Source organism: Aethalodelphis obliquidens, unplaced genomic scaffold, assembly GCF_003676395.1.
Source record: "Aethalodelphis obliquidens isolate GAN/ISIS:26980383/991018 unplaced genomic scaffold, ASM367639v1 scaffold2, whole genome shotgun sequence".
Classification (NCBI taxonomy): domain Eukaryota; kingdom Metazoa; phylum Chordata; class Mammalia; order Artiodactyla; family Delphinidae; genus Aethalodelphis; species Aethalodelphis obliquidens.
This window is the reverse complement of record NW_020837946.1, coordinates 61,426,727-61,454,273: the sequence shown is the minus strand read 5'-3', so window position 1 is coordinate 61,454,273 and position 27,547 is coordinate 61,426,727. Positions and strand designations below refer to the sequence as shown.

General features: G+C 41.3%; 1 protein-coding gene across 1 annotated transcript in view; it reads left to right on the top strand.

Annotated features, from left to right (window-relative positions):
- Window positions 1-27,547, top strand: part of MYO3B (myosin IIIB) — a 407,025-nt gene that overhangs the window by 267,690 nt on the left and 111,788 nt on the right. The window contains exons 26-28 of the mRNA XM_027128624.1: window positions 12,185-12,296; window positions 13,227-13,389; window positions 14,723-14,803. Coding sequence (XP_026984425.1) covers window positions 12,185-12,296; window positions 13,227-13,389; window positions 14,723-14,803 — 356 coding nt within the window. The remainder of the gene's footprint in view (window positions 1-12,184; window positions 12,297-13,226; window positions 13,390-14,722; window positions 14,804-27,547) is intronic.

Sequence of the window (27,547 nt, the reverse complement as noted above, 5' to 3'; positions counted from 1 at the left end):
GGAAAAAAAAAGTAAAATAAAAGGCCCTATGGTAAATATGAGAAAGAAGTTAATAAACTAAATCTGGATTTTTATACACACTGAAGGGAAATGGGCAATTGGTGGTAATTATCAAATTATCCAAGCCAAAATAGCTCAGTTCCCTCCATTATCTACATAAGAGAAAATTATTTATATGGATTTAATTGTTCAGATAATTGTCCTGTATTTCAGGTGTCTGAGTAGACAATCTGGGTGGTCACTGATACAGATATAGGGTCCCTCAAGGGTTATTTTAAAATAGGGAAAGGATTGCTACTCTTCACATGGTTGGAGATATTTCTACTTCGATGCAGGAGATATTAATCAAACTAGTATACGGGATTCTTTGACCAGGATTTGGGCCCATCGTAATTAAACCATAACAATTTTTCCTTAATGTTTGAAATTAATTTTCAAATTGCAAAAATAATGTATGAATACCATGTCCTCTAAAATTTTAAAATATTATATGTTAGGCTAAAGTCTTTCTTTCTGCATCCCTAATTCCATTTCCCAGCATCCCCATCATGGCCCCTCTCTAGAGTATCCACTATTATTTTTGGGGTAGTTTTATCCTTTCAGAATACAGACACACACACACACACGGCGGGGGGGGGGGGGGAGAGAGAGAGAGAGAGAGAGAGATTGCGAAAGGGAAAACCCCCTAAATTTTCAGCTTGAATCACACATTTTATACCATTTGGCAACTTGCTTTCCTATTTAACAATATGTATTAGAGATAAATCCATGTTGTTCCATAGCTGTAACAGATTCCTTTTAACTCCCTCATTGAAACCTGTGATATTTATTTAGCCATCCCTCTCCTGGTGGATATTGACATTGTGTCCAATTGTTTGCCAGCAAGGCTCAATAAACAATCCTAAATATTAAACATGTGTGAGAATTTCTTGAGGGTAGATTTTGAACAGTTGCCCTTTCCAAGGAAAAATGATGTGCTCCAGAAAGTCATTTGGACCTAACAAAGAAAAAGGATGACAGAGAGACATGGGAGCCAGTTTCTTTCCTGAGATAGACTGGATCACTGTAGACAAGTCACTTCACTTCTGCGGGATTCCGTTTGTCTAAGACAGTGGTTTTTCAACTTTCTCACACATGAGACTATCCTGGGGGGCTAATCTGTTCAAACACAGATTGCTGAGCCCTGCCCTCAGAGTCTCTGATTCAGCAGGGAGGTGTCTGTGCAAGTTTCCAGGTGATGCTGCTGTAGGAGACTTCCAACTTACCCAAATGTAATAACAATCACCCAAGATTTGTGATAGTAACAGTATTGGGTTAATAATAACTGGGTTAATGATAAACATCAGTTTTAAAATCACAGAAGTAATTATTTAGGCCAAGGGACATGTCAGCATGGCATCTTTGTTGGAAGGAATCTTAAAGGGTCATCCAATTCAACTACCTAGCTAAAACTAGAATTTCTTTGGCAACATGCTTGACCTTGTCAGTCTGATTCCTATTGAACAGCTCTGAGTCTAAGAATTTACTCTCTGGCTCCTGAGGCAGCTCATTCCATGTTTCAGATGTTTGATCACAGCCAAGTCCTTCCTAACCTTGACCAAAACCAACCTTCAGAAACTCCTATACATTCATCCCAGTTCTACCCTCTGGGCTTCAGACAACAAATCAGCTCCCTTCTCCACTTGATGGCAGTCAGCTATTATGTTCCCCTCAGTCAGTGGTTCTCAAACTCTACAGTGCATCAAAATCACCATACGAGCTTGTTAAAATATAGATTCTTGAGCCCTGACCACAGAGATTCTGATTCTGTATCTGGAGTGTGCCCCAGGAATCCACATCTTTTATGAAATCTCCAGGTGGATCTGATGCAAGTGGTCTGCACATGACAGTTTAAGAGACTAACTATGTTCAGGACATTCTACCCCAAAATATGACACCTTGGCATATTGAATATTTCAAACTGAAGGAATTTGAGAAATGACGTGTGTAGGAAGGACTTTCTGAAGTCCTTCCTCCATGAAGCAGGCCATAAAACTGTCCTGTGTGAGATTTTTCTCTCACCACAGTTAGTCGGAGTTTGGATTTTTCTCACTCTTTCCCGGATCTATAGTTCTTCCTTGTTACTTTGTAGCAGTTTGAGAGTCTTAAGCATCACCTTCCCCTGGAACCCAAAGGAACTTCAAGCTGTGACTAGACTTCCAATGGACTCATCAGACTTTAACCCAACCTGAACCCTGGAGTCTCCTCAGATGTCCATCGAAGAAAATTCCCAGGAAGTTCCAGCTGCCTCTCAACCTGTCTCTGAAGTGTTAATAAAGAACCTTCGTAACTTGACTCTCAACCCTAGTACCAAATTCCCTTCCCTTCTACCAGAATATCCACCTCAACAGGGTGGACAGAGACTTGGTGAAGGCATACTCTATAGGAGGAGAGGAGTGAGGACATTGTTAACTGCTTGGGAAGAAGGGATAGAAAGGATGATTCAAGTTATTAAATACCACTAGGGCAACCAATTTCCTCTGACTCAAAGAGAACCTTGGCAGAAGGAAGTTGAGACTTAGTCAAACATGGAAAGATTTAGATGTAGCTGTCATTATTGCGTGTATCATAGAGATCCTTCTGAGGATACTATCACGGAGAATAATTATGACACAGAGTTGATTGAGCCATAAATTTTATTCGTGTACTGTTTTTTTCTTGCTAATAATTTTAGGATCATTATGAAGCAGCTTGGGAAAGCTACTCTAGGAGAGACTGTGTACCAATATTTTGATAACCTATAAGTTCTGTGATGTGTTTTTTTCTTGCATCTCTTTTCTATCTTGATCCAGGTAACTTATAAGGAATCTATATATTGATAGTTTGCATTTGAATAACTTGAATATACTTTAGTTCCACTTCTTGATTTGAGACAAAGAAGCACTAATAGGTCTCAGGTATTGCCTGTTTTAGCAGCCTGAAGTCAGTAAGATGAAATCCAATATCAAGAATTTGAAACAAATTAACCTGTGTGGAAGGAATGTAAAGAAAACATTGGGTAGTTTGGCTAGAGCATAATTAGAGCAAGGTGTATTAACTAAATTTTCTGGTTTTCAAAAATTTGAATTGTAATAAAAATTTTTGATGTGCTATTTCAATTTTCAGTAGTAAGTAAATGTATGTATGGAGGATCTTATTAAAATTTGAGACATATTTGAGTACCTGTAAAAAAAAAAACTGTCTTGTGAATGGTGCCCTCCGTACACTTAGAGGAAAGGAGCATCCTTATTTCTGAAGACAAAGGGACACAGAGAGGAATCTGAACAAATAGGCCTTGTTCAGTTTCCCCCAGTTTACTATACTTAGCTCAAACTCCTTGTTTATCTCACATTTCCACAGCTCTCTACCCTTCATCACACCTAGTATAAAAACACTGAAGTTTAATCATTTCTTTGGGTCTTCATTTCCTTATGAAGGCTCCTGTGTCACATAAAACTTATATTGAATAAATTTGTGTGCTTTTCTTCTGTAAATCCGTCTGTGAAAGTCTAATTCTCAGACCCAGACAGGGAAGGACCCTAAGAGAGTCAAAGAAAACTTTCCCCTCCCGTACAAGACCCTGTTAAGAATTTTTGTCTCTTAAGTTCAATGCCCTCAATGTCTTCACCAGTTCTCAGATAATGTGGCTTGAGTTCCCTCACCATCCCAGCTGCTAAAGGCTGCCTGCCAAAATACACCCCCAGATATACTCATTAACCCCCTCTACCCTGATTTGTTATTCTTCATAGCACTTGTCCCTACTCAACATGATGTCCTTTATGTACTTGTTTAGCATTTGTCTCCCCCACTAGAATGTAAGCTTTATGAGGGTGGGGAAATTGTCTGCCTTGCTCACTCATGTCATTCCAGCACTTCCATCAGTATCTGGCACATTAGTAGGTCCTAAATGAAGTTTTATTTAATAAACAAATGAGCAGAATGGGAATGAAAAGTCAATTTAATTTAGAAAGTGATGAATGGGAACAGCATGGTTATAGCAGAGCCCTAAAACTGTACAGAATGAATGATCCATCCTAAAGGAAGTTATTTGCTTAAGGTTGCTTAAGGTTGCTTAAGGTTGTTTCCTTTTTAAAAAAAAAGGAAAATAAAAATGTATAATTAACTTTTTTTTAAAAGTCTCACTATTGACTTAGGTCCGTGCACATCTCCATTTAGAGGTAGATGTTTTGCATGTGTTTGAGTGCAAAATTCAAACTGGAGGGATGAATCAAAGCAGAGCTCATTCATTATAGGTTGGGATTTCAAAAACATCTTTAAAGGAGGCAGATCCTTCCCAAACAACATAAAAATGCAGGAGGAGAATAACTAAGATAAGAGGCACAAATTTAAAATGTCAGGCATTACAAAAATATAAGCCATCTCCAATGCTAATACAATTTTTACCTAAAATAAATACCTCTTAGTTCTCTCTTCTTTTCCTTTTCCCTTCCAGGAGTATGGGTAATCATTAGGAAAAAATAGAGGAATTAACTTCATTGTACTATATATTGTCCATTGTCGGAGGACGTCATTGTCAGAAGACTTTGCTGAAAACAAAAGGGAAGTTCAGCCACATCTAATTAAGGAAATGCAAATTAAAACCACAATTAAATACCATTTTACACCTATTTTGGCCATAATCGGTGTGTCTGACAATTCCTAGGGTTGCCATGGATAGAGGGAAGCAGGACTCTCATACTCCACTGGTGAGGCTATAAATTGGCGTGATCACTTTGGAAAACAGCTTGACTTTTTGGTAAACTCTGACATGAACATATTACACTAACCAATATTTCCGCTTCAAAGGTTATAAGTAGAAGAGTGACAGTATTTCTGAGCACGCTAGACTTTTAGACTGCTTGGTAGCACCGGGTCTACCTAAGAGTGAGGACTTCCTGCTTCCACCTGCCCATGTGTTTGTGCTCCTTTGGGTCAAACCTCCATAGCCTGAATTTTTCAGTTTCTTTCTTTCTCTTGTTTAAAGATAATTTTCAGAAGAAGGTAAAATCATGACTTACATACAGATGTAAAGATGAATGTGTTTAAGGAATTTATTTTATTCACATGATATGAGGGAACCAAGCAGATGTAATAATTGGTTCAAAGGAAAAGTCAAACTAGCAGAGGCTTATATGAAGTAAAGGAATGTTGAGATGAATTGTGAATAGAGACAAAACTGATTTTTCCACAGTGGAGAGGAAGTCATTTAAAATCATCACCAGAAAGGACAGAATTTATGTATCTATCAGTTACCTACAATTTAGAAAGAGTTACAAAATAGCTCAAAGAAGATGAATGGGGCTAGAATCTGATAACCCTGGAGGGTACGCTAAAGACAGTGTCTGTTGTTTTCCATTGAAACACCAACACCTTCTGATACACTATTGCAAGTAGAGTATTGTTTGGATCTCTCACACATGTGTCAAGGAGGGCCTGACAGCTGACGTTCAGATGTAGGAAATCAACACTTCTCCTAAGTCAAAAGCCCAATATTCCAGATCACTGTAGACACTCCAGTTAGCTGGAAATTGCTGGTGGATCAAAGGTACCTGTTAGAGAGTCAAAGATACTACCCAGTATATACAATACATCAGGTGTATACGCTAAGAGCTAAGAGTAGACGTAGGTTTGATGAGTGTAAAGAGGCCTGAATTTGGGATTAGAAGACCTGGGGAAGTCTCAGCTCTTCTTACTAAGTTTGTGACCTTGAGCCAGTTGCTCTGGCTCTCTGGCTTTCTCTCAGGCTTTCTCCTCTAAACAAAGTAAGAATTTTTATTGATGACTCTAAATTCCCTTCAGGATCCAAATGTTTATTAGATGAGCCAGCTAATCCCCTGCACAGATGGCCCTGCAACAGTGCCCAGGCACAGAGAGTTTTGACATAGGACAGGGAAGATCTGTTTGTGAAAACATGAGGAGGAACAGCTGGATTTGGATGTCCTGGACCCCCAGTGTACAGTACACAAACCCAACATCTGTGGGAAACTTGGGAAGTTCAGTGACAAAGGGAGAAGTGAGAGAGAGGAAAGGAAGTTATCAAAAAATAACCTTCTACCAACTCATGGTTTTGCACAAGACTTGCCTCTACCATTAGTGACATTGTAAGAAGTTTATCACCAGGGTTGGCTCTGTCTTTACTCTGTGCTTAAATAACTGTATTACTCTGTGCTTAAATAACCCTAACTGTATTAGGGTTCTCCAGAGAAATGGACCAATAAGATGTGTGTGTGTATGTATTTGTATGTACAGATATAGGTATAGATGTAGATCTCTCTCTCTCTCTCTCTCTCTCTCTCTCTCTTTTGCTCTCTCTCGCTCTCAGAGAAATGGATTTATTTTAAGGAATTGGCTCATGTGATTGTGGAGGCTGGCAAGTCAGAAATCTGCAGGGAAGGCTGTGAGACTGGAAATTCCAGCAGGAGTTGATGTTGTAGTCTTGTGTCCAAAGGCAGTGTGGTGGTAAAATTCCTTTCTTTTCAGGGACCGTAGACTTTTCTCTTAAGGCTTTCAACTGCTTGGTGGAGGCTCACTGCATTATGGAGGGTAACCTGCTTTACTCAGATATTAACAATGTTAATTCTTCTGACCCAGAAACGTAGTATCTCTCTCCATCTATTTAGGTCTTCTTTCATTTTTCTTAACCAATGTTTTAGAATTTTCAGTGCACAGGTCTTGTGTATTTATTGTCAGATTTATCCCTATGTATTTTACATTTTTAAATGTTATAAATGATATTGTTTTTTCAATTTCAATTTTCAATTGTTTGTTGCTAGTATATAGAAATACAATAATTTTTGTATATTCATCTTTAACCTATAATATTACTAAATTCACTTATTAGTTCTGGTAGGGGTATTTTTGGTTTTGTAGGTTTCATTGGCTTTTCTACACAGAAAATTGTGTCGTCTTCAAATTAAGACAATTCTACTTATTCCATTCTTATATAGATGCTTTTTATTTCTTGTTTGCGCTGGCTAGAACCTCTTCAGTGTTGAATAGATGTGGTGATAGTACGCCTACATGACTTGTTCCTAAGCTTAGGGGGATAGCATAGGGGGATAGCATTCAGTCTTCCACCATTGAATATGGTGTTAGCTGTAGGTTCGTCATAGATAGTTTATTTTTTCAAGTTGAGGAAATCCCCTTTTAGTATGAGCCTATTGAAAATGTTTGTGTTTTAAAAAATAGCGTTGGATATTGGATTTTGTCAAATCCTTTCCCTCATTTATTAAGATAATATGCTTTTTCTCTTCTAGCTTGTTAACATGGCATAAAGTTGTTTGTAATACTCCCTTATACTTCTAATATCCATAGAATCTATAGAATATCACTAATCTCATACCTTTGTTTTCTTTTCTTCCCTTCCTTTCCCCTCCCTTCCCTTCCCTTCCCTTTCCTTTCCTTTTCCTGATCTGTATGGCTAGAGGCTTATCAATTTTATTAACCTTCTCAAAGAACAGGTTTTAATTTCATTCATTGTCTCTTTTCTATTTCAATGATTTTTCACTATGATCTTTATTATTTCCTCTCTTCTGCTTACTTTGGGTTTAATTTGCTCTTTTTTTCCCAATTTATGGTGGAGGTTGAGATCATGTATTTGAGACCATTCTTTTTTTCTATTATAGGTGTTTCATGGTATACATTTCTAAGTACTACTTTAGTTAGCAATCTCCCACAAATTTTGACAGGTTGTGTTTTCATTTTCATTGGATCAAATTCAATTTCTCTTTTGATTTCTTCTTTGTTATATGGCTTATTTAGAAGTCTGGTCATAAATATTTGGCAATTTTCCAGATACCTTCTTGTTAATTTCGAATCCAATTCCACTCTGGTCAGACAACATACCTTGCATGACTTGAATATTTTTAATTTATTAAGTCATGTTTTATGGCCCAGAATATGGCCTATTGCGGTAAATGTTTCGTATGTAGTTGAAAAGAATATGTATTCTGGTATTGTTGGCTGGAATTTTCTATAAATGTCCATTAGGTTAAGTTGGTTGTTCATACCTTCTATATCCTTGATGATTTTTTTTTTTTGCCTACTTGTTCTATCAATTATTGGAAGAGTGTATTGAATTCTCTGACTGCAATTGTGTATTTGTTTATTTCTCTTTGCAGTATTAACACTTTTAGGTTCATATATTTCAAGCTTTGTTTTTAAGTGCAAAAATGCTTCAAATTTTTAGGTTCTTCTGATGAATTGACCTCTTTATCACTATGAAATAAACTTCTTTATCCCTGGTAATATATTTTTGCTCTGAAATCTACTTTGTTTGGTATTAATATAGCCAGTGCAGTTTTAATTTGACTGGTGTTAGCATGGTATATCTTATTCTTTTACTTTTAACTTATTTTATCTTTATATTGTGCATTTTTTGGTAAGACTTGATGATCTAGAGAGATTCTTTGTGGTGGTTTAAAGATATGTCCACATATCACTTGATACTCCTCCCTTTAAGAGGTAGAACTTAAATTCTCTCTCATTATATGCAGTCTGGACTTAGTGACTTGCTTCTAATGAATAGAAGAATATGGAAGAAGTGATGATGTATCACTTCTAAGCCTCGGTCATAAATGGCATTGCAAATTCCTTCTTGCTCTCTCTCTGGGATCCCTTGTTCTGGTGGAAGCCATGTTCTATGTTATGAAGATAACTCAAACAGTCCTCTGGAGAGGCCCATGTGCCAAGGAACTGAGAGGCATCCTGACAATAGCCAGTAAGGAACTAAGGGTTTCTACCCTTAGCCTTGTGGCTGCACCATCTTGAAAATAGATCCTCCAGCCTTAGTCAAGCCTTTAGATGACTGCACCCTTGGCCGACGTCTTGACTGTAATCTCATGAAAGACCCTGAGCCAGAATTGCCAGATAAACTGCTCCTAAATTCCTGACCCTCACAAACTATGAGATGATAAATGTCTACTTTTTAGGCCATTAAATTTGTTATGTAGCAGTAGAAAACCAGTATATCCTAGGATCATACAGATCCTTCCAGTTTATGATTCTAGCGTTTAAGTGAAGAAGGATGTGTCTCTAGTTGCCTGCTGGTTTTACTAGCACTTTACAAACCGCTTTACCTGTTGTATTTTAAAACTTTTCCTTGAAAAGTCTGCATTCCATACAACAAGACATTTTAGGCAGAAAATTAAATAACATTTTGAATAGAGATATTTTCCAACTGGATATTTACTATTTTAATAGCTTATGTGATTTAATAAGATGAGGCCTTACCCAGTCAATGAATGATTACAAAATGAACACACTACCCACATCTACCACCAGATCAAGAACAGAAATGTGTTTTATTAATAAACAATAATGTGGGAATTCCCTGGCAGTCCAGTGGTTAGGACTCCGTGCTTTCACTGCAGTGAGCCTGGGTTCAATCCCTGGTTGGGGAACTAAGATCCCACAAGCCCCACAGTGTGGCCAAAATAATAATAATAACTTAAAAAAATAATGCTTAAAAAAAAGATGAGGCCTTGGGAAATTTAACACTTGCCATAGAGTTCTGAAGGAGAGAAGAGCTCTTAGGTCCTTGGAGGGCCAACAGGAGCTATGTGAACCCCTTGGCATTGTATGCAATGTGTTGTGTCAAGAGCATCTTTCTAAGAAAGAATGTGTATAGCTTTTACCAGATTTTCACAGAGTCTTGCCCCCACATCAAAAAAAAAGAGTTAAGAACCACTTATTTGGTTCCCATTGCCACCTATGAGAATTCAAGTACAGAGAGGTAAGTGAGTTACCTACGGTTAGAAACAGAGACTTTCTCATTCTTAACTCAAGGCTCAAACTCCAATCTGAGAGATGAATTCTACCCACCAGAGACAGCTCAGAGCAGAACTGGTCTTTACAATGCTCTCAGGTGCCCAGACCCTCAAGACAAATCTTTACATGTATTATTTTGCTGTTGCATATCTCCTGCTTGCTTAACTCATCAAGCTGCGTCAAGAAGGGGGTGGAATGGATCTTCTCCAAAAGATGTCCCCTTGCTGGCAGATCTTTTATCTTGGTGCCGTTCAATTTTGCCCTTATATCGAAGCACACAAAAGCTCAGCCAAATTCCTCCCCCACCCACACCCCCCGCCATGGTATCTGCTAGAACACAGCGTTACTCTGTGGAGGAAACACAGTGTATTTTCTCTGACCTGATTCCTGTAAGCATATCACTTACATGTTTCCTCAATAGTTTTTGAAACCTTCACATCTTTGCAATAACTGTTATCCATCTCTTTCTGAACTAAGCCAGATATGAATGTTATCACCATAATAAATTAAAAGATTTGGGTTGAAGAGTCAAAAATCAAAGTTAATTTCTAGTATTTATATTAGTTCAAGATACATTCTGCTTATTTAGAAATTAGAAATTGCTAAGAAGCATCCACGGTTGCTCAAAAAACAAGTACAAATCCTTGAATGGAGAGCTAGAACATATCTTGCAATCTTCTTATATCTTGCACAGTGCTGGTCATTCGTTAGATTCTCTCCAAATACTTCATCACCAGTAGTGTTGAGCAGTCATCCTGAGCAAGCCTGGCTGATTAGAGCCAAGGGAGCCCATGTTCTAAATGGCCAGGCCTAAAGGAAAGAGAGTAGGAAGTCCTGGTGTTACCACTGACTTTTACATCTTAAGCTATCTATACTTCAGCTTTCCCAAGACATTCACCCCTATAGATTTGCCATCTATTCCCACCAACCCCATGCACTCTAGGACCCAATCTTTTTGCTTTGGTCAAATCCAAATCCAAGAAGCCATGACTGAAACTACAGTCCTGGAGAAACTAGACTGAAGAAACTAGGCTGAAGAATTGTGCTGATGCCACGAACTGCCCAGACCTAAGCCTGACTCCTGGCTGTCCCTCCTCCGGCTTAGCTCCAGAAGACAACTGCTGCGAGCAGGTTCCTGGGCTTGGCCAAATGACCTAGCGTGGTCCTGGCCACCTTTCAGGGCTTCTGAGAGAGCACTGCGCCTCCTCCTCAAAGGTGGAAACAGAGACCCAGAGCCTTGGAATCATTCCCAGGATCTCTGAATGCAAATGTTTTCAGCAAATTCAGCATTCAATCCTAACTTGTGAAACAGTCTTGTAGCACTAAGATAAATTTAAATGGCTCAAGTGTTAATCGGGTGTGTTTATTTTTCCATAAACAGAAAAAGACGTGGGAATATTTGGCAGGAGGAAAGGACATATTTTATGTTTTGGTGATTTTCTTAAAAAGTAAAAACAACTCTATATTTTAAAGCAATTCTAAAATAACAGATCACCCTTTCTGAGGAATGACAGGAAAATCCTCTGACAAGGAAATTAAGTTTATTTTTAAACTTCCAAGCAGTAGAATTTAATTATAGATGGCAGCAAAGAGCAGAGGAAAGATCCTTAAAAGTTTTTAAAAGAAAAACTAAGGTAAAGTTTTCTAAAGGATGTATTCAACATTATATACATATATATGCATAGACATAGACATAGACATATATATGGACATACACACACACACACACACACACACACACACACACACACGGAGAAGAAAGAAAAGGAGAGAAAAACACTTTTGGTGGTGTTCTTTGAATCTACCCAGAAACTCTTTCATCTGGAAGTATGGAAGTTCATTAAAATGAGTAATTTAGGAAGACAAATGTGGTTTTGGTGATTGTCTCAAGAAAACACGCCAACTTTTTACCTTGAGAGAGACATGTAGCTTAACAGACAAAATTAGTCGTATTAGGCTATGATCATTTTTGCTATCTACATATTGCTTCAGATGGGATTTTCAAAGCAGAGTCAAATTTTATACAATGAGATGACAAATTATTTTTATAATAGTAATACTAACATTTAAAATGATGACTTTTACTAGGAGAGCTGTCTAAATTTCAGTTTTTTAAAGGATTAGATACTTTGATTTTGCATGCAAAATATGCCAAGTATGTATTGAATATGAATTACAAAGCAATATTAAAAGGAAAATACACATAGCAGAAAATATGAAAGTAGGTAAGAGCCAATAAGCATGAATTGTATATATTCCACTACCTAGTACACTATTATTGACGCTCAAGAAATATTTGATATTAAAAAACAAGATATGTCAATGGGCCCAGAGTAATTCTACTATACTGAATCAAATGGTGACTAAAAATGCTTTATTTCACTCTCTTATTTTGTAGGTATTATTATTTGGCATTCAGAGCACATCAAACACCTCTTGCTAGCAAAGAGAGCTGTGTCGCTATCTTGGAAAAGTCCAGATTAGATCACTGGCTGCTGGGAAAAACAAAGGTAGTTCTTTCTTTGTTGTTTAGATTGTCACTCGAGTTGCTCTGCTGTGAACCTTTGTCTCTTATCAGTGATTTGAATAGCTCTGTAAATTGTGTAGCTTAGCAGACAAGACCCCAAGCTAACAGTGATTTTTGCCGGTCTTGGGTCAGGAGTCCCAGGACCTCAGTGACCAGAGGAGGAGAGTTTGCCTCCTGTTCTGCATGTAGTGAGAACCATTTAGCATTTCTAGAATGAGATCTTTGAGCTCATTTTTAAATGTCCCTTTTTCAATGCTGCTTATTCCAGCACCGCAGGCAAATACACAAATTATACGAATGACAATGAGTATCTTTTATAGTTTTGTGCATTTGTTTTAGACTCGTGATATTTCCTGCCCACTCTGATTAGTAGTCTCATCATGTCTAGCTTTTCATTCAGGGGAACATCATGTCCCTGCAGGCTCCCAGGTTTTTATGGTCCGTTCTGAATTGCCCTACAAAGCCAGCCTTTGCCTGAGTGTGGATGGCAACACTGCTGCCCCTCAGCAGAAATAATTAGATCACTGTGGGTCATCCAGGCCCCAATCCCTCTGAACTTCTGTTGGCCGAGGGTCAGTTTTGTTGGTTAGCACCTCCATCAGAGCTGTGGAAAAAGAGATCAAGTTGAGAAAATGGAACTCATGGCAAAACTGAGGCTGGCCTGGAGAACATTTAGGATCTCCCAAAACCCTCTTAACTTCATCGTCTGTTTATATCAATAGTCCCACATAGGCTCAACCTTAGAAGGGGAATTGTATTTGCTTCCAAGAAGTCAGTAATGTTAGCATAAGTCAAGTCACTGTAAACTTTATTTAGATGATGCTTTTAATATTTACATTAAGAATATGTTGGAGCAGAGTGAATTTCTGTTTGGGAGCCCCCACGTAATGCTAAAACTGATGTCTCATTTCAGGTTTTTCTCAAGTACTACCATGTTGAGCAGTTAAATTTGCTACTGCGGGAAGTCATAGGCAGAGTGGCTGTGCTGCAGGCCTATGTCAAGGGGTGGCTTGGAGCCAGGAGATACAAAAGACTCAGAGAGAAGAGAGAGAAGGGGGCCGTCGCCATCCAGTCAGGTAAACGGTCCTGAATCTTGGCATTTCATTAAGTACTTGAGGCCACTCTCCTATTGCTCTTCTCGGTGGTTCCTTCTTCTCCCTCCGTTCCTTCCTTCTTCTTTCCTTTCTTCCTGGCTTCAGCAAATATATATCCAGTATCTACTGCAGGCCAAACCTTGTGCTAGGTCCTGGGGATATAGCCGTGAGCAAGACCACCATGGTCCCTAACCTCCAGGTAAGCAAACAAGCCATCCCTACCTGAGGCAAGATAGAGGCAGTAGCAGTGGATGGATGTAATACCCAAATCACACAGACGTGTGCCTCAGCTCCCAGATTAACCGCATCGTATACACTTCAGGTCCATTACCAGGTTTTCAACATCAGAATTGCTACTGCCACGTCCATGAGGCTTTTCTACCCCAGACAGAGCTTGTAAACCAAGGGAACAAATCACTAGGCTCTGTCATACGCCCAGCCCAGTCAGTGCCTCTTTACAGACACGTGTGTCATTTGTGCTACAAACAGCATTTGAGTTCCTGTGCTATCTCGAGTGGTTGTGAAAGCCCCAGGTCTTGAACACAGTAGATGAATTCCTTTGTGTTCTCATAACCCAGCATCATAATGTCCCCTCCGGACTTCATGACCTCACTCAGCGACTGGAGAGCTGTGGTGCTCAGGGCGAGAACAAAAAGGAGAGCTGGTCATGCTCCTGGTAGCGGCTCAGTGCCCTGGTTCTCTGTCTGAAGAACTTAACACCCCGCCCCCTGCCCCCAGGTTCCCTTTTCCTTTCTCTTCGTTTCTGCATCCATTTCCCGTGCCTTTTCCCTTCCTATCACATGCATTCCCTCCCTGAGCACAGTTCTGCACATAGTCCTCCCTCACCAAATGTAACTGTGATGCTACTAATCGTTATTATTTATTTTTCTCTCCTTCAACTTTCATGTTTATTCCTTCCTCCCAATAAAAAATATGGAGTGGGTTGGGCTATTCCAGTCCTCTCCCACCCCCCAAGTCCTGAAGACAGAGCTTCCTCCATGGATTGGAATGACAGGGACCCACCTTACCTAGATAGGGGTCCCAAGTGATTCATAAGTGGAATCCAGAGGGTTCTGGAAACTCACTGCCTGAACCAAAATAACTCCTTATCAAGAAGCATCTCGGAGGCCAAGCTGAGAGTACAGAGAGGCCCCTCTTCCCCACCATCACTCACGTAGCTCTGCTTATTTTGTTCAGTGAGAAAGTAGGAGGGAGGAGGAGAGGGGTAATAGATTGGAGGGAAAACAGCTTATATCAATTCTCTGGCACATTCTTAAATTAATGTCATTCCTAGCACATGGTTTTATATTTTTAGCCTGGAGAGGATATGATGCTCAGAGGAAATTTAAGAAAATAAGCAACAGAAGGAGAGAGTCTGCTGTTCATATTCAAGCAGGTAATTAAAACATCATTTTCATAGTGTCCACTTGGAAATATTCTGTGGTTAAGTTCATAGGAGTTTCAAAAAGCTGAAATGTTAATAATTCAGGAGCACTGGAATAGGAGTCAAGAGTTCTAGTGAGGGAGGGTTCTAGTGCTTGTTCTGATGCACACACACACCCCCATGTGATAATTGTGAGAATTGGCTGCATGCCGTACTTGGCTAAGGATGCTCCAAGTAGGTACCCTTGTATTCCAAAGTTTATGGGATACAAGAGAGGGAAAATGAGGCACAGAGAAGTGAAGTAACTTGTCCATGATCATACAGCTAGTCAGTGACAGAGCGAGAATTCGTTCACAGGCAGTTTGGATAGATTCCACTTTGCATACTGCCGACTGAACAAATCCCTTTCCCTCTTGGAGTCACCCATCCCTCGTCTGTGAACAAGAGCATTGGCTAAAAAGGTCTAAAAGACGTCTTCCAACCTTGGAATTCTCTGATTATATGCTTGACCAGTCTCTTGGTATCACAGAGATAGGAACAGCTCAGGGACTTTCCTGGCTAACTGAGTTTCCCACACCCAGACCTGTATGTGGCTAAGGCAGTCCTTTGGGCCCTACAGGGTGAGGGCAGCTTGTGGCTGCCTGAGCACCTCGAGCTCTGGTGCCTGGCTCCCAGGTCATCCTGCTCTTCTGCAAATGGCAGTACCCACGGTGGCTGCGAGGCCCGGCTCCCTCTGTCATTTGGAGCTGCATGTGACTAATTGAGGCTCAGGAAGAAACACCCACAGAGCACACCAGGAGCTCCTAGAGCACAAGAAGTCGGAGACAGAACGAGAGAGAAGTGGCCAGTCCAGTGGACTCAGCAGCAGGGAGAGGGGGAGGGTTTCAGATACTGCCACGCATGAAGCAAACGTTTAAATAAAACAGCTGCAACCTTTTCGAGGAGGTCCCTGCCCAGAGCCTGGCTCCAGGGACACTCCTCAGAACTCTGTGGCCCGGTAAAGACCTGACGACTTCATTCAAAACCAAAATATCTGGGAGGAAGGGGTGTCATTTAAATCCAAATGTGTAACTTTTAACACCATCCCCTAGGAATTCTAAGCTCTACAACTTCAAAGCATCAGGAAGAAGGATGCAATTCTAGTTGCAGCTTAAGAAAGACAACTCAAAGTGCATTTTTTTCTCTACCTCCCCACTGCCCAACACACACACACACACACACACACACACACACACACACACACACACACACACAGAGTACTCCCCACCCCTGCCCCCACCATTAAGAGAGGATGCTGGACTGATCTTGCCGTTTGGCCCAAAGCCCAACATACATTTTCAGATATAAACTTTGAGCTTATCTATCGTTGAGCCACTGACCATAAATAAAGTGTGTGGGATCGTAAATCAAATTTTCTCTCTCTGAAAATCATCTTTAGGGGGCTCCCTGTTTGCACTCTGTTATCGCCAAGTGAACACTGCATAAGAACAGACAAGTGGGCAGCCTCATCATATCAGGACAGTCAGGGTTTCATCTCTTCACTGCAGCACCTATGGGATAGGTGCCATGGGAGGGTACTTTTGTTTCATGGGACCACGGAGAACACATTTCTTTAAGGAGCTTCCTCTTGTTGTTTCTTTTTTTCCTTTAGCCTTGCAAGCACCCCCCTTCTTAGCCTGGCAGCCATCGTTCCTGCTTATCAAGTGGCATCGGGAGCTTCTGAGTCCGCAGGGGCTTAGGCGGGCATGTAGTCATTGAGGGTGGTACTCACGCCACCTTGCCCTCTTGGCAGGAGAGTGTGGCAGCCAGAGCAAAAGCAGGCAGCGTCACTTTGCCCTTCAGCCAACACCATGGACAGGAACTGAGGCGCTGGTTCAGTGTTAGTGGTAAAGATACTTAGATAGGGTAACAACATTTGCAATTTTACGGGCAGTTTACTTTTACTTGAGAATGTTTTCCTTATCTTTAGAGTCAAAGGCAATGTGTTGATCTAAAAAGCAAAGCAACTCATTCCAAAGTCTCCGTTTCGGGGTGTGCTCTTCCCAAAGCATGAGCCTCTCATTCCAAGCTCTTCTTCGTGCCACTAAGACATTTCAAGTAGAACAAGCCCCAAACATAGGGGTGCTCTTACTTTTGAAGCCTGCAGAAGTGGCTTAGGGATGTTATCATAACGCAGCCGTTTCTGGATATTTTCTAAGGTTATTCTGTAATTTATTATTTTTTTCAACAAATCATTTCATTTGAAATTTAGATTCTGTGCTATGTGTTTGTTTATATTTCAAGTTCTGGCCGATAGTCTTTTTTTTTTTTTTAATCGTGTTGCTGAGCTATGTTACATAGTTTTAAAAGAACAGCCCTTGAAATTTAGGAAGCATTTGGCCTACATGTTGCTACAGAGCAGCACATATTGAAATTTGTTTTCCTTTCATCTCCTTCCCAATAAAAGCAGCCGCGCGGCTTATCCCTTTAGCTTCCTCAGAACTTCCTTTCAGAATTCCCGATCTATTACGGCACATTCACATACCAGAAACAAGATGCCTTTTCATGCTGTCAACCTTTTTCATCTGAAATGTAAATTAATTCTTGCTGGTATGCCTTGACAGAGATCAAAGTCGAGGTATTAACCTTCCCGGGCTTTCTCCAGGAATCCGTCCCCAGGACCGGGCTGCTGTTGTTAGGAGGCCGGTGTCCCTGTTACGGGCCCTCCTCCAGGCAGTCCTCGGCCTAGGAGCCGCCATCTCAAAGGCCCAGGGTCCTTTTGGAAGTGACCTCATCAGTACTTTGAAGCAGGTGAGGAACGATCCGCCTAGCTAGTCTTGGGAGAGATGAGCCTTCTCATCTGAATTGTGGGCCCTTCACTCAGATTCCTGGAGCTTGTTAAGTGGTTCTGACAGCTAGTGATCTGGGTGTGATACAGGGAGGGACAGGGCTCCAGATTGGAAACCTCTCCCTTTGCTCCGTGGGTCTTTTCTTGCCTGTCAGTCTTTGAGGTAGGCCACATTTGCATTTTCAAAATAAACAGATGCCTTTCAAATACATGAGCTGGTGGTCTCGAGATCTCTGTGGGCCCGAAACTGTTCACCAGCCAGGGAGCAATGCTGGAAGAGAAAACAAACGGAAAAACACCACGCCTGGCACATGCGCGCACGTTTCCTGTGCGCAGAACATTATGCCGGCAATAAAGGGCCTTTGTGAGATGTGGGGTTGCAGGGAGAGAGCTAGCTGGGGATCTGGGCAAAAGTATCCTTTATCAGTTTCTTTTTTTTGGCAGGGAGGGAAACCACTTTGAATGTCACCTTGGTGAGAAGTGGCATGCTTTATTGTGTTTTTATTATTGATTAATGCTGATAATAGGCTCTTACCATAGGAAAACACAGTCCTTTAAACACCAAAGAATTTTAAAAATGTACTTTTTTAATCAGAAAAATAATTGAGCACCTATTAGTGTTCAGATACATGGGGTATTCTAAGTAAAAACTAATAGTTGTATGTCATCCCATCACTAATCTGTTTTTTTTTTTCGAGTTTCTAGTGTTTATTTTTAAAAATTTTTATTGGAGTACAGTTGATTTACAATGTTGTGTTAGTTTCAGGTGTACAGCAAAGTGAATCGGTTATACATATACATATATCCACTCTTTTTTAGATTCTTTTCCCATATAGGTCATTCGACAGTATTGAGTAGAGTTCTCTGTGCTATACAGTAGGTCCTTATTAGTCATCTAACTAATCTATTATTTTTTAAATGAATTCTTAAGTTTCAGAAAGTGGATATAACTAGATTTTGTCAACTAAAATTGCATACCTTCCTCAGTAAATACTATCAAAACAAACAACCTGCAGGGAATTTAAAAAAATATCTACAGTGTCTCAGTCTTTTAAGTTTTTGAAAGCACAATTTAAAAAAAATTGCCCCTCTAATTCAAAATCTTTTTTTAAGCGAGAGCAAAGTGCTGGGCTCCCCATGTCACAGGGGAAAAGCCTCAAGTAGGTGACAGTGGAGCCCTAGAGGCTGGGAAGGAACTGCAAAGAGTGTTTCCAGGAGGAGCTGGCTTTTCCAGCCTCCCTTCCCGCCTGTCCCCCGCAGCCACCCCTGGAGCAGGAAGAACCCATTGGTTGATAGCACTTTTTCATCTAATTGCTTCAGTGCTGTGGACATTGTCATTTTCTCTTTCTCTCTGTCCTCTGGTCAGCTTCCTACTTACTCCCCTCCTCGGTCCTCCAGGAGATAACAGCACTAAAATCTACGGCCGTTTGTCCCTCTGATGCCCTTTGGGGGGAGTGCTTTTTGGAGCGGCAGCCTCAACCGTGCGGAGGCTGAGGGGGCCTCTTCCTTGAGCCTGTGAGCAGGCGTTTTAAACCAGCTGCAGCTGGAACCTCTGGGCAGCGCATCATGTGACTCCAGCCAATGAGAGGTGCTTTAAATGCAGCTTCCAGAGAGGAAAGCAAGCAGAGAATCCAGACAGGCTCTGCGCCTCCTCCAGGTTAACTTCTTATAGAAACCCGACCCCTACTTCACGTTGGAACCAAGTTTTTAGTGTTTAAAACTGCCTGAACTTTCCAATCTCTCTCAGGGTAAGGCCTCCTCCTGGTCTTTTCTAACTTTGAAAGGCTGGTTCCTTTAGCATTGTTGGTGGGTTGGCAATGACTAGGTGGTTACAATAATTTCCTAGAACGAGATTTCCAGAAATACCCCTAGGTGTGCAGGACAACTATATTTTAAATTCGGAAATTTCTTTCTTTCATTCACTTTTTCAACTACTGTTTAATTACCTCCTTTATGTTGGAGCTACTACCAAGATGAGCAATAGGATTTCATTTGGGGCCTCAAATTTTCTATCTTCAGTACAGAGGGCTAAAAAGCATTCTCTCCCTCAAATGGATGCTGTTTGTATAATCAGGTCCTCTATATTATGTCAACGTTCAATGGAAGGGAGTTGTGTAAAACTCCAAAGAGTCAAAATCATTATAAAATATAGCTGAGGATGTACACTGAGAATGGCCCATGCTTCTTGAAGGTGAAAATAATTAGGTAGGTATTTTTCAGTCTGTCGAATCTGTGCATACGCAGGTTGTTGATCACAAGCCAAACAGTAGAGGAGAGTCAAGCGAACGTACCATCGAGAGAAAAGTCCACTTTGAACAGACAGAAGGAAAACAAGCTGCCCTTTGTCACTCCTTTAGGCATCTCTATTTGTCATTCTACCTCTATTCCAATGTTTCTTTACTCACTCCGTTTCTATCTCTTAGAAAGATTCCTGGTCATTTTGCACAAAAAAATATAACCCCTCAAAATGTGAGAGAAGACAGATTGTGAACTCTTCTTGGCAGGAGCCAGCTGCCTATCCTTTTCTGGTGTTTTAGGCCATTTCCACACAACAGTAAAGCAGCATCTAGGGGAAAGAATTAACTGGAGCATCTGAGCTTGAGGTGAACTGTCAACTCACACTAGCTCCACTGTCTTCTAAAGCTCTGCTTAACCAAAGGCAGGGTGCCCTTCAGGCTTACACAAGGGTCCTGCTGAGTCCACTTGCACTGTCTGGCTTTCTCTAACTCTCTGTAGATAAAGGTCTGTGGCTGGTGTCTGACAACCACAGGCATAACGTTTTGGAGGGGAAAGTGTTTGGGGGGACAAGCATTGTGATTTAGTTTGGGGAAATGTGCCTTGTCTGTGAGCAGGGTCAGGACATACAGAGAGCCCCGGAAGCATGGCTTCAAGAAAGTGGTTTATAGCGGAGAGGAGGCCTGGCCGTAGCTTCAGGGTTTCTGTTGAGAAATGGGATCTGCCAAACCTCAAGGGGCACAGCAGTAGAATTCTTGCCATGAAATAACCTGTGATGCAAAGGCATGTCCTTTGCTATGGAATCAAAGTATTGCCTATGTTAGAATTAAACACCCAAAGGGCAGGGTACTATTCATCTAATGCACAGAGAAGAAGCTGCAAAGCCAAAGTGGGTTTGACGTCCACTTGTGCCCGATATCATACTGACATGGCATGGAAATGCTCAAGATGAAACTTCGGCGCAGCAGTTGGCACCCCAGGACTCAAGATTAAATTTCAGAGCAAGCCCATGGATAGAACCTCTTCAGTTTGGAATCGCTTCCTCCTTTATGGACCTCATGTAGAGCTCTAGAATCTGGCTGCAAAAAGGCAGTGCCCAAAATGGTATCCTTACCACCTCAACATTGAGTCAAGCAACAACTTTATGATCAGTAATAATTGATTAATAATGGTGTCAAAAACACACTCGAGTTGCCTTTATGTCTTTTCATGTTTTTTCACATAGAATCATAAAATGTGGTATCACGTTTTCTAACCCTTATTAGTTATTGGGCTCTATCCAAGTTACAGTACAGAAACATTCAGGGGAAAAATTAACTGTGCTATGGCAAGAATTATCAGGCTTTTTTCCTCAAAAGACTCCTGTGTGTACAAAGGCAGATTTTGTTTCCCCCTAAATAGATGAAACAGAAGCACAGAGAGTCTACATAAGTTGTCTCCCCTTATGTGTTACGTGAGCCTAATGACTGGTATCAGAGCCCTCTTCTGAGTCTTTACCCAGTGCTCTTCCTAGTAGAACATGCTCTACTAGATGGTTTCCATCTTGGAGATGGCACATGGACATAGAGTACCAGTCAAAACTTTGGGGAGAGTTTTATATACCATCCTAAGCATGTGGACTTTGGAGTCAGAACTACTGACTTCAAATCCTGGCTATACCACCATTTGTCATATGGTTTGGGGGCAGTTACTTAACTTCTGAGCCTTAGTTTCCTTAGCTATAAAGTGAGGCTCGTTAAGGTCTAATTCTCAGGACTGTTGTGAAGATGATAGCAGATGATATACACAGAGCATCCTGCATGGGACCCGGCACGTGGCAGGTATTCAGTAAGTGTTAGTTTCCTCTCTGTTCCCCCTTCCTAAGTATGAACTTAACTTGAGGGGGAAAAAAATTGTCTGTGAAATACTCTTCTATGATTAGAATAATAATGTTATAACTTCAAAAAGATGAAACTATTTCTCTCACTTTTGGAGAAGAAAAAAATAGTACCTGTCAAATCTCAAATAGTTACAATAAAGCCTTTATAAAAGAGAATTTTCCAAATCTTAACTTATGTCTTGCTTATCTGACAGGGAAAAATTAAAATACAACAATAGCATGTGAAAGATTTCAGGTGGTTTTGTTTTTATCAAGAGCTACTCTCCATCACGCTGAGAGCTTGGTTCATTTGTGTGGATACATTTTTCAGTGACCTCAAAATTGTTCCGACTTAGGTGGTGTGCTCCTGACATCATTTTTCCCACTCAGGGATTTGAGGCCCTTCTGCAACTTGTTCTGTAAAATAACAAGTCTCCTCCTCACCTCCTTCCAGAAGTCAGAAATTCTAAAATCCAGGAGTTAAATATCACCCAGATTTGCTGGCGTGGAAAGCAAGTCGCCTTTCAGATGTCTGAAGAGTTGGAAGATGTTGGTGAGCCTGTCACATTTAACCCACAGTGACGGGTGATTGGCAACATAACAACTGAGCGACAGCCATTTGGCCAAGAGTTCAAACCCCAACATGAAGAGCCATTGCAGGATCACGGCTTGATTTGCTGTGGCCATGAAGTCTGAATCACCCAGCACAGAGGCAGAGGCAGAGGTGACAGCTGGTAGCCATTCTCATCAATAAAGTTGTGACGGGTGAGATGTACAAGCGACCAGAGCCTGCTAATTTCATAGACTTTGAGCCAAGTGCTTAGTGTCAAAACCAGCTATGGTCAGTGATGCAAACGATTGTGAAGGGTCCCTCGTCAACAACAAGGCTTTCCTCACCAGACTCTCCTCCTCGTGGGTTAGAAGCAATTGCATCCTGCTGTCCAGGAACAATCCAGTTTGAGGATAAGGAGGACTTATCCTTTTATTTTTAAAAAATTCTGGTGACTTTTTGCAAGTCAGATTTATTGAGGTATAATTTATACAGAGTAAAACTCAGTTTGATAAAATTGGGTGAACACATATAGTCAGGTAACCCCCTCCACAATCAAGAAAAGGAACGTTTCCAAAAGTTCTCTTGTGCCCCTTCTGTTGTCCATCCCTTCCCCACCCCCAGCTTCTGGTGACCACTAATGGTTTTCCTGTCCCTGTAATTTTACATGTTCCAAAATGTCATATAAATGGAGTCATACAGTATGTAGATATTTGAGTCTGGCTTCTTTCACTTCTCATAATGCTTTTGAGAGTCATCAGTGTTGTTACATTTATCAGTAGTTTGTTCTTTTTCATTGCTGAGCTGAATTCTGGTCTGTGGATGTACCACAGTTGTGTCCCTTTACCAGCTAAAGGACACTTGTTTCCAGTTCCTGTGATTATGAATAAAGCTACTATAAACTTTCAGAAATTTGTCTTTTTAAGAAAAATTTAGAGGAAAGTAAATAACTTTGTTTTATAAGAAGCCAGAATGATCCTAGAGGTAAGGGTTGTTTCCTTCTTGATTAACCAATAGAAATGCTTATTTTTATAACATCTTATACTTTTTGCATGGCTATTTACAATTCATACATTCATGCAAAGGAGTTCCACTAACCTTATTCCTGTAATTATCATAGTAACCCTGAGAGGTAGGTTAGGGGTTTTATCCCATTTTACAGACTGTGGCTAAGAAACCTCCCGCAATTCAGCCTGCCTGACTCCCGATCTGCTGTCCTTCCCCCCAAACATTCTGAACATCCTGTCTATAAAGAACACTCTGCTGGACGCTTTGGGGGTGGTCACAAAAACAACATAAAAATGTTGGCTTTTTTTCCCTTCAGAAGAGAGGAAGACAGTCTGATGCTCCACATCATACATCATCAGGGAAATACAAATTAAAACATTGGTGAGATACCACTGTTTACCTGTTAGAATAGCCAAAATCTGGAACACCGACAGCACCAAGTGCTGATGAGAATGTGGTGCAATAGGAACTCTCACTCATTGCTGGTGGGAATGCAAAATGGTGCAGCCACTTTGGAAGAGAGTGTGGCGGTTTCTTGTAAAACTAAACATGCTCTTACTGTATGATCCAGTAATCGTTCTTCTTGGTGTTTTCCCAAAGGAGTTGAAAACTTGTGTCCACACAGAAACCTGCACCGATTCAGGCAGCTTTACTCTTAAGTGCCAAAACTTGGAAGCGACCAAGATGTCCTTCTGTAGGCAAATGGATAAACCGTGGCACATCCATACGACGGGATAGTTTCCAGCACTGAAAAAAAATGAGCTATCAAGCCACAAAAGACATGAAGTAATCTTAAATGCATATTACTAAGTGAAAGAAGCCAACCTGAAAATGATACATACTGTATGATCCCAACCATATGACATTCTGGAAAAGGCAAAACTATGGAGACAGTAAAAAGACCAGTAGTTGTCAGGGGGTGAGGAGCTGTGGGAAGGGATGAATAGGCGGAACACAGAGGATTTTTAGGGCAGTGAAAATACTCTGTATGGTACCATAATGATGGACACATGTCATTATACTTCTGTCCAAACTCATAGAATGTACAGCACCAGGAGCGAGCTGTAATGTAAACTGTGCAATTTGGGTAATTATGGGAACTTATGATGTGTCAGTGTAGGTTCATCGATCGTAACAAATGTACACTTGATGGGGGATGTTGATGATGGCGAGACTGTGTATGTATGGGGGCAGAGGGTTACAGGAGATCTCTGTACTTTCCCCTCAATTTTGCTGTGAACCTAAAACTGCTCTAAAAATACACACTTTTTAACAAGGGGGGACGGTCTCAGATGGAACCAAGACCAACACGCCTACCACAGGCTTGACAGGAGTACTAAGATAGAGCCAACTAACACAGCCACAGGAGCAAATGATCTACAACGCTCCCCCCCCAAGTCCTTTTTGGAAACAGGCAGAGCATAAATTATAAGAAATGAATCCAACCTGAGGCTGCTGGGAGTTGGGAGAGAAGAGAGAGGCAGTCCCTAGAAGCTGGAATGGAAAAGAAATTCCTCAGTGATGCTCCAGGATAGGCAAGAAACTGACCTCTAGGGTGAGGGAAAGCCTCCCTCCTTAGCCTCCAAGTTAGAGAAAGCAGTTCCCAGACAAGACTTTCTTTGAACTCTGTCAAAGTTTGACTGGAATAATAACTGGAATTAAGTAGTGAAGAATCAAAGTGGAAAATGCTCTCATAGGCCTAAAATTACTAGACTTGTTTTGTGTGGTGGAAATGGAGGCCAGGGTTTCTGATGCAGCTGTAGTGGGGGAAAAAAAGTGTCAATGAGATTCTATTCTTTAAGAATTCGACTTTGTGCTGCTTTTGGTGGCATTTGCCTGTTGGACCTCCAACAAGTTGGCCTCTTTAAATTCTGATAAGATGGCTGCTGACCAGCCGTCACTCCAGCCAGAAGCCACAGGGTCCTCGCGCCATTGGCCCGCAGTGGTGAGGAGGGGAAGGCTGGGCTTCTGTGCCTCATCTTTATGTGCCCTCTCTGCCAGGTACAGTGGGCACCTTTGCCAGGTCCGTGGTGAAGGCAGGAAAGCTTACCCAGCCTAGATCACCAACCAGGAAACCTACCCAGTGTCCCTGCTGGAAATAATGCCTGAGTCTGTCCTCTGGGTGGGTCATCAAACACGAGGCCAGAGCCTCCTTCTGCAGCGGCTAATCTGTGGGACCCTTAAAGGCCCAGGCATGTGAATGAAATAGTCTGAATCTTATTTCCATTTGTAAATTAAAAAATAGGACAGTGGAGGTTAATCATTTTTAAATGTTTAAATAAATGGGCTGTACCCTGTAATATTTAGGAATTCAGACTTTAGGGCAAAACTGCTTAGGTTTGAACCCTGAGTCTGCCATTCTCTAGCTGTGTGTGACTTTCTTGGGAAAATCATTTAACCTCCCTGTGCCTCAGTTTCCTCAGCTGTAAAATGGGAATAATAGTGGTCTCTGCCTTTTACAGTTCCTATGAGGATTAAATGAGTTAATTTTTATAAAGGGCTTAGGACAATGGATGGAACATCATAATTCATACATTTGTGTTTGTTAAATACAAATAATGGCCATTTGCCTAGCTCCTGTTCCTAGTTTTTCTCCCACCACCCCATCCCCGCCTTGCTAGCCAGTTCAAGCTGAATGCACATACTTGATCTTTTTCTCCTCTTTCTTCTAGTTAAACCTTTAACATCCATCAGCTCCCCCATCTCATATTATTGTAGTTTCCTAGGGCTACAGATTACCACAAACTTTGTAGTTTAAAACAATGGAAATTTATTCTCTCACAGTTCAGGAGACTAGAAACCCAGAATCAAGGTGTCACTGAGATTGGTTTCCACTGGAGGCTCTGAGGGAGAATCCTTTCCATACCCCTCTCCTAGCTCCTTCTGGGTCCTGGCAATCCTTGGCATCCCTTGGCTTGTTAGGCCCATCACTTCACTCTCAGCTTCTGTTGTCACATGCATTCTTCCTGTGTCTTTCTGTGTCTTCACGTGTCCTCCTTTATAAGGATACTAATCGCTGGATTTAAGACCCACCTTAATCCAGTAGGGCCTCGTTTTAAACTAATTACATCTGCACAGACCCTATTTCCAAGTAAGGTCACACATGCTGAGGTTCCAGGTAGATATCTCTTTTTATTCTCACTCTCTGTGTCAGAATGCAAGCTCCATGAGGGTAGGGACTGTGTGTGCCTCCTTAAGTATAGTCTGAGTTAGCCGGCATTAGTTAACACGGGAATGTTTACTGGGCCTCCTTAAAGGAATGGAGAGACATGGCTGGGTGGGAGAGCAATGCTTGAAGCAGGAGAGCCATCCAGAAAGAGGGAGAGAGACGGCATGAAAAAAACCACATCTGAGGAAATAAAAAAGGAGAAAGATCAGAGATCCCAAATATTCTAATATGGCATATCTAGAAGCACTGTCAGCAGAACTGGAAACAGCCAGAGTTAGGAGGAGGTGCAGACGAGAGAGAAAACAGGGTCTAGATCACAGGCCAGGGAGAAGGGAGACGGGACAGAGTTAGGTTGATGCCTAAGGGAAGAGCCCGAAGACGGTCTCCTCTGTGGAGAGGAGGCCCCGCTGGCAGGATGGTTTCTTCTAAAGCCAAGGGATCCAGTTGGAAAGGACCTGGTCTCTCCAGATACTTGAGGTGGTGGTCTGAGATGTTGGGACATCTTCAACCCATTGTGACCTTGAGGGTCGTGGAGCATGGAAGAAGACGTGGGACAGCCGGGAACATCCCTTTAGCACCTTTACGCCCAAGCCATCAGCTGTCTTGGTAGAGAAGTATTTAGGTGTTCATCAACGCGAAGTAAGCTAAACTGGATGATGAAAAGCTGCAGTGGTGACATTCCTCAACTAAGAATTGTGTGTAGCCTGTTTTTTCCATGGCAGAGTAATTGACCATTGACCCACAAAGGTCAGTGAACAGGACTGCATGACAAAAGAGGCCTGCCCTAGAGCAGATGTTTGGAGGGAAGTAGGAGACCTGTCTCTCTTTTTACTCTCAGGTGGAAACTGAAAGGCAACAGGAAAGCCATCCAGTTGTCAAACCAGGAGCCCTGGCCTAGCACACGCATGACCTCTATTTGTCTCCCAGCTCCCTATTTGACTAACGCAATCGGTGAGACAGAGAGGTTACCCAACCTACCCAATGTCTCCAAGCTAGTAGGGAGTCCAGCCAAGATAGTTACTAATTCTCCTGTTCCCTATAGTTGTGCCCTTTCACAACCACACTGTATTAAATCTTCAAAGTAACACTAAACCCATGGGTGAGATTCA